General features: G+C 24.6%; 1 protein-coding gene across 1 annotated transcript in view; it reads right to left on the bottom strand.

Annotated features, from left to right (window-relative positions):
• The window catches only part of LOC117171361 (UV excision repair protein RAD23 homolog A), a 24,523-nt gene that overhangs the window by 8,320 nt on the left and 8,068 nt on the right, over window positions 1-8,135 (bottom strand). Inside the window, exons 4-5 of the mRNA XM_033358609.1 lie at window positions 7,455-7,652; window positions 1,548-1,882 (exon numbers count right to left, since the gene is read on the bottom strand). Coding sequence (XP_033214500.1) covers window positions 1,548-1,882; window positions 7,455-7,652 — 533 coding nt within the window. The remainder of the gene's footprint in view (window positions 1-1,547; window positions 1,883-7,454; window positions 7,653-8,135) is intronic.

Here is an 8,135-nt window from a genome sequence, read left to right as displayed (position 1 = left end):
TAACTGGAATACTTAAATTTTTAACCAAAAATCAGAATTTTAAAACAAGTAGATAAACTTGCAAAGAAGAAGATAATTTTCTTTTAAAGAAATCGATTTTTTATCAAATATGTGAATTTTTAAGAAATAGTTGATTTTTCAATTAAAAAAAAAACCCTTTATCATCCAAATTCGATCAGGCAGCTCAATTTTATACCAAAAAGATGAACTTTCAAACAAAAATAGAATGGTTGAATTTTATATTAAAAATTGAAATTTAAAAAAAAATAGATTTTCAGCAAAAAAGCTCAATTTTTTACTGGAAGAGTTACATTTTTAGTTGAAAAAATTGATTTTCAACAAAATAGTTAAATTTTCAACCAGAGATGAATTTTCAATGAAAATGATGAAATTTCAACCAAAAAATAAATCGAATAATTTTTACCAAAAGAGTTTAACTGTCAACCAAATTTCCAATCTAAAAATGAACTTTCAACTTCAAAATAAAAATAATAAATATTTAACTGGAATACTTAAATTTTTAACCGAAAATCAGAATTTTAAAACAAGTAGATAAACTTGCAAAGAAGAAGATAATTTTCTTTTAAAGAAATCGATTTTTTTATCAAATATGTGAATTTTCAAGAAATAGTTGAATTTTCAATTAAAAAAAGACACTTTTTCATCCAAATTCGATCAGGCAGTAAAATTTTTCGTTGAAAAAATTGATTTTCAACAAAGTAATTAAATTTTCAACTAGTGATTGATTTTCAATTAAAATTATCAATCTTCAACAACCAAATTAATTTATAACAAAAGAGGTTAACTTTCAACCAATTAGTTACATTTTTACTAAAGAAAGATTAATTTTCAAATTGTAACAAAAATTCTGACTTGGAACAGGAATTCTTTTAAATCCCTGTTTTAATTTTTTTGAAAAATTTCCGCTCCACGATTAAAAAAAAAATTCCCTGTTCCAAGCGAAATTATATTTCTCTACCAAAACTCCCTGTCCTAAAATAAAAACGATAACTATTTTCTAAAATTCCCTGTTCCAAGTCAGAATAAATGACGAGCAACCAAATAAAACGTGATAAATCCATTTTTTGTTGTTAAAAATATTGAGAAAAATGATTGTTTCAGTAAAAAAAAAAAAAATCTCACAGAGAAAAAAATTGCAAAATATTATTCTTATAATTAAATGTAATCAATATTCAACACAAAATTTATGATTTAATTAGAGTAAACTGAAATAATCGGAAAAATCTCTGAATTTAGATCAAGTAGAAATCACTTTTCTAAATTCACCAAAACTTTAAAATAATTTCAGGGACAAAAAGGTCTTTGTCCTCATCAAATAACCAGCGAAATTTATTTTAAAAAAAACCAACCCGAATCATCAGACGCGATTGAAAAAGGCACTTTGCCAACCAAAAAAAAAAAAACTATATTTAATCTCCACAGTGACTAACGTTCCTTTTTCCATTAACTGTAAAAGCTTATTTATAGCTATGAAAATGGGAGGGGGGGGGGAGGGGAATATGAATAATATTGAGAAATTAATTTACCGGGTTCGTTAAGCATGCGGACAAACGCTTCTTGGTTTTGGGAAATGAGTTGAAGAAGTGCGGGATTGGTTTGGCCGATTTGCTGCAGGACAGCATTTAATAGCTGTGGATTTTGTTGAATGACTTGTCGCATCTGTTGAAACTGTGGCTGGGAGCGTAAAAAGGCAAGTGGATCTTGACCCTGATCAGCAACAACTGGATCCTGAGCTTCTCCTGGCTCCTCGGCCGCATCATCCAACAGCTGATACGGAATTCCTGTTAAAAGGTATTCTACAGCTCTGTCTGGATTGTTAAAGCTCGCCCGTAACGCCTGCTCAACTTGTTCTCGAGGATACCTGAAAAAAAAAAACAAAAAAAAACAGGATTCTACGTTAATATCAGGATGGCCGTTTTAATCGAAGAAAAAAATTCCCGGTCATTTACCGATTTTTTCCCGGTTCGCAAACATTTTTCACGGCCAATGAAATTGAAAAAATAAAATTATATTCTAAACACTTTTCCATATAAAGGGATAAACAATAAACAACAAATTAAAGCATTCAAAGTGGAACCCTTGAATTCGAAACTTTTAAAATTGGAGTTTAAAAGTTTTCCATTATTTTAAGTCATTTTAAGCTAGAGACATTAAAAATTTAAAAATATTTTAACTTTGACAGTTCCTAAACTAGAAGTTAAATTATTTTTATTTTTAATAGTCTAGGCATCCTTCAAAAGCTTTAAAATTTTATTTTAAAATCTTGGAAAATCTAGAAGTGGTTTTAAATGTTTCCAAATTCAAAATAATTTTTGAATTTTTTTCGGAACTTTTAAATATATTTTAAAATTAATTGAATTTTTTCTATAACTTTTAGAAATTCCTGAAACTTAAAAAAAAATCCTTAAAATTTTAATTTATAAATACGTACAGTCGAATTAAAAATAAAATGTAGATATTTGCAGATTTCAAACAAAAAATTTAGACATTTTTCAAGAATTGTAAAAAGACTTCAGAAGAATTTAAAAAAAATTTTTAAGATTCTTAGGAAAATTGAAAATGAAATTCTAGAGATTCAAAACACTTCAGTTTCAAATTGTTTTCTTTTAAATATTTTGTTTCAATTTCCTCGTCTTAAATAAACAGTGAAATAATGCTAAATATGAAATACTTATTCTTTTTCTATATTAAGAAATTTTTAATTAAGTGGATCAAAAATTAAATAATTCACATTCAAACAATATTTTAAATTTAATAAAAACCTTTAATTACGAATATATTATTATGGAGTTATTTTTAAGTTAAAAAAAGTAAAACGCACGTTTAAAATTTTTAATGGCTAACAAAAATTAATAGAAATAATATATTAATCAATTTATTTATAAAATTTAATATAAAAAATAATATAAAGGAAGACCTGAAACTCTGAATTTAAAATATTTGATTGATAAATCATGAAAATTTGCATTTAAAAATACAATTATCGGAATAAATGATATATTAATTTCAATTCTTATCAAGATTTGCGGATTAAAACAGTTACAGATCCATTTTTAAAATAATTAATTTAAAAACTTTCTTCTGAAAATTCGTAAAATTCTCGGTTTCCCGGTCCGACGGTCACCTTTTTTTTTTATAAAAAATCTTCTAATTTTTAATTTTTTAAGCCTTTAAAACTGCATTTTAACATTCTTTAAATTAAAATATATGCTGAAAAATTAAAATGGAAAATTTTTAACGCGAAAGATTTTTGAAATTCAGTATTCTAAAACTGAATCATTTAATAATTGATAAAAATGTCAATTTAAGAAATTATTTGAAAAACGGTTGAAATCAAAGTTGGACCAAAATTTTAATTCTAAAAATTTTGTAGAATTCCCAGTCAAAAATAAATTCACTGTCAAAGATGTCAAGATGAATTTTTTAACCAAAAATTTAAAAAATTTAATTTACTGGATTTTCAAAAATTGTGGGAAAATTTCGATTAATTTTAATATATATTTAGAAGTTATGAAAAAAGTGTTAACACACTTCGTTTAAATTACTTGAAATAATTTCACGTTTTTAATTAATTTTGAATGTTTTCAAAACTTCTACATATTTCTTAAAATTACTCAAATTTTATCTAAAAATAATAAGTGTTCAATTGTTATTTATGCGTCAAAATTTAACAATTTCACTGATGAAATAAACTATTTTTAAATAGAACAATTGAAATTGTAACTCTAAAAGATTAAAAGTTCTTCGAAAATCTAAAGATTCAAAGCTTTCTATGTAAAACAAATCAGTTTAAAATTGTTTTCTTTTAGATATTTGGTTTCAATTTACTCGTCTTAAATAAACAGTGAAATATTGCTCAATATGAAATACTTTTTCTTTTTCTACATTAAGAAATTTCAAATTAAATAATTTAGACTCACAATATTTTAAATTTGATAAAAACCTTTAATTATGTCTATATTATTATGGATTTATTTTTAATTTGAAAATAAACGCAAGTTTACATTTTTTAATAGCTGAAAAAATTAATAGAAATAATATATTAATAAATTTATTTATTAAATTTAATATAAAAAATAACATAAAGGAAGACCTGAAGCTCTGAATTAAAAATATATTATTGATAAATTATGAACATTTTTATTTACAAATAAAATTATCGGAATTAATGATATATTAATTTCAATTCTTATCAAAACTTTCGGATTGGAACAGTTACAATCTGGAAATCCTCAAATTTTGAACCTATCTAGAATTGTTTGGTCAAATCAATTATTGTTCACATTTCTATACTTAGAGTACAGATTCATTTTTAAAATAATTTATATATTTATATTTAAAGTTGATAAAATAAAACTGTTTTTTTATCAAAAAATTGCAACTTCAAATGCTTTTAATTTTTAATTGTGTAAATCCTCAAAACAGCACTTTAATTATTTAAAAAACTGTTAAAATCGAACTTGGACAGATTTTTCTTCTGAAAATTCGTAAAATTCCCGGTCCGGCGACCACCCTACTTTTTATAAAAAATCTTCGATTTTAAAAACTTTTAATTTTTTTTAACCTTTAAAGCTGCATTTTAAAATTATTTAAATTATTAATTAAATTAAATTAGTATTATTGTTAATTATTATTATTCTTTAGTTTATAAGTTGTCAAAATTCCTATTTATTTATCGTTGGCTTCATATTATTGACCTTTTCTCTCGTTTCTTCATTTAAATAGGAACTAAATTTCATTAACAACAGAGTAGTTGAACTTTTAACTAAATGGTTAAATTTTCAAGACAAAAGGACCAATTTTTTTCGGAGGCAGATGACTTTTCAATCAAAAAATTCATTTTCGACAAACAAAAAAATTACTTTGTCAAAATTGTTCAATTTACAACCTAAAAAGATGCATTTCTAACCAAGGTAAATGACTTTTCTACAATCAAAGATGAATTTTGTACCAAAAAATGAATTTTAAACCAGTTTAATTGAACAAAAAATAAACGAATTTTTAACAAAATAGGTCAATCTTCAACCAAGTAGTTGACTTTTTATTCGAGAAAGATGCATTTTAAACCAAATAGTTGAATTTTCAACTAGAAACATTTTTTTAACCAAAAATGTAATCGTCAAATTTTCAATGAATGAAATTAATTTTCAACAAAAAAATAAACAAATTTCTAAACGAATTGTTGACTTTTTGAATTCAAAAAGATGAACTATCTTTAACAAAAAAGTTAATTTTGTACTAAATAGTTATATTTTTCATAAAAATAGATTAATTTTTAAACTAATAGTTGAATTATCAACTAAAAAAGATAAATTTTCAACCAAAAATGAAATAATTAAATTGGCATCCTACAAAAACAGCAATATTTTCACAAAATAGTTCAATTTTCAACCAAATAGATGAACTTTTAATCAAGAAACACGAATTTCAAATGAAATATTTAAATTTTCAACAAAAAAATACATTTTTAGAATGAAAAATAGAATCTTCAAATTTTCAGTAAAAAAAAAAATTAAATTTCAACCAGAAAGAAGTAACGAATTTTCGACGAAAAAAAAAACAACGAATTTTCAACCACTTTAATTCAACCAAAAAAGACGAATTTTTAACCAGACAGTTCAATCCTCAAACAAAAATATGAATTTTAAATAAACAAGATTAATTTTTTAATCAAAATTATGAATTTTCAACAATGTATATGCTTTTTCTACCAAATAATTGAATTGTCAAATAATGATTGATAAATTTTCAACCAAAAGGTTAAATGTTTTATCACAGTGGTTAAAATTAAAAAAAAAAATTAAAGTAGTTTCAACTTTCAACAGAGTAGTTGCATTTTCAAACAAAGATGATAAATTTTTAACCAAATAGTTAAAATTTCAGCAAAAAGGTGAATTTTTCACTTAAAAAAAATTAATGTTCTACTGAAAAAATACGAATTAAAAAAGTACATCTTTTTCCAACTAAATTTTTGATTTTTGTAATGAAAAAGACGAATAATCTTCTACAAAACAGTTGAATTTTCCATTTAAAAAATCTGAATTTTCAACCAAATTGTGAAATTGTTAGGACAAATAGGAGAATTTTCTAACAAAAAGTTAAATTTTCTACCGACAAATATGAATTTTGAACAAAAAAAGATTTTTATTTAAAATCAAAAACTGTAGAATTCAATAAAAAAAGACGAATTTTCAAAAACATGAGTGAATCCTGAACCAAAACAGATTGCTTTATAACCAAACAATTACATTTTTAGCCAAAAAGGATGAATTTTCAACCAAATACTTGAATTTTTAACCATAAAAGTTCAATTTTAAATGTAAAATAACCATTTTCAACCAAATATGAAATACTTATATTTATAGTTGAAAAATTAATTCACAATCGAAAAAAAGACATTTTTTATCAAAATAGTGAAATTTTCATACAGAGTTGGATTTAACATAGTTTGTAAAAAATTGAACTTTGTAGAAAATTCATATTTCCGGTTTGAAAATTAATCGAATTGGTAGAAAATTCAAATATATGAATAAAAATATTAACTTTCTTGCCGAAACTTCATACTTTTCGGGTTGCAAATCGATCTTTTTAGATGAAAATTAACACAATCTTCTTGGTTGAAACATCTTTTGGCTCGAAAATCCAACAATTTAGTAGAATATTCAACTAAATGGTTGAAAAATAAAAAATTACCTTTAAAAATATTTCTTGCCTTATCATTTTAGTTGAAAATTCGGTTTTTTTTCTTGTTTAACATTAATTTTTTAACTAAAGATGTAACTTTTACATTTTGGGTAGAAAATTTATATTTTTTAGTTCTACTATTACATTATTCGTGAAAAATTAATACTTTTGTTGTTGAAAATTAAACTGCTTGTTTCAAGGTTAAACCATAATGTTAAAAAATCATTTTTTGGTTCAAGATTCATAATTTTAGTTGAAAATTCATCTATTTGTTCAAAAATGACTCTCAAAAAAATTAATTCCTTAAACTAAGAATTTAACTTTACCATTTTTTAATTGCACCCTTTTTTAATTGAAAATTCGTCTTTTTGGTTGAAGATTCATATATTTGGTTACAAATTCCACTATTTTATTGAAATCTCTTTTTTCTTTCAAATTAATTTTTAAACTGAAAATGTAACTTCCGTTTTTCGTTGAAAAAAAAAAACGTTTATTTTTTTAGTTAAAAATTCGTCCTTATTGTTAAAAAAATTCATTATCTTTTCAAATTGTAAATTGCACTATTAGTTTGAAAATTCATATATTTTGGTAGAAAATTCGTTTTTCATTTTAGAATTGATCTCTTTCTGTCGAAATTTCATCCGTTTTAGTAGTCGAAAATTGTTGAATCAAATTGTTAAATTTTCAACAAATTTAAAAATATCGGAAAAATGTCGAAACTTGAAAAAAAAAAAAAAAAAATGTCTTACCCCATTTCCATAATGTTGGTCACCATGACATTGTACTGTTCGCCCGTAAGCAGTGCACCTTCTGCTTGACCCTCTGGACCCGTTATTGTTATAGTTGGCTGCGCTGAATCCGCCTGTTGCGTTGCAGCTGGTTGAGCTGGTTGTGATGTTGTTTGTGCCCCAGTTGTTGGACTGGATTCCGAAGGTGTCGCTGCTATGCTGAAATGAAATATTTATTTTATCACTCTTTAATAGAGTTCTTAAGGGCATGTGACACAGCTAAATACCTATATTACCGACGACAGTTTTTCAGTTCACTGAATGTTTTTTTGAACCTAAGAACTTTTTTTGTAAATAAAATATCGAGCTGAAACTTTGGGAAATGTATTAGAGTGCAATAAAGTACGTTTAGGTACTGCATTTTGGTAGGAACTTCACTGAAAATTATTTCATCTTTTTTTCTGAACCTCAACATTTTTTGAACGTTCGAACTTTTTTTATACACAAAATATCGGTCTCAAACCTTGAGAAATGCAAGAGCCGAAAGAAAACTACGTTAAAGTACAAAGCTTAATAATAAAAGATGTAAAAAAAAATAACTCAACAATCAATTCCAACGGCATCAGCCGGTAACGTTGTACACGAAAATACGAACCCTCTAGAGCCTCGTCTAGTGGCCGCCAGGTTTCGTATTTTCGTGTA

This window comes from Belonocnema kinseyi, chromosome 4 (genome assembly GCF_010883055.1).
Source record: "Belonocnema kinseyi isolate 2016_QV_RU_SX_M_011 chromosome 4, B_treatae_v1, whole genome shotgun sequence".
NCBI classification, from domain to species: Eukaryota; Metazoa; Arthropoda; class Insecta; order Hymenoptera; family Cynipidae; genus Belonocnema; species Belonocnema kinseyi.
This window is presented reverse-complemented; position numbering and strand designations above follow the sequence as displayed.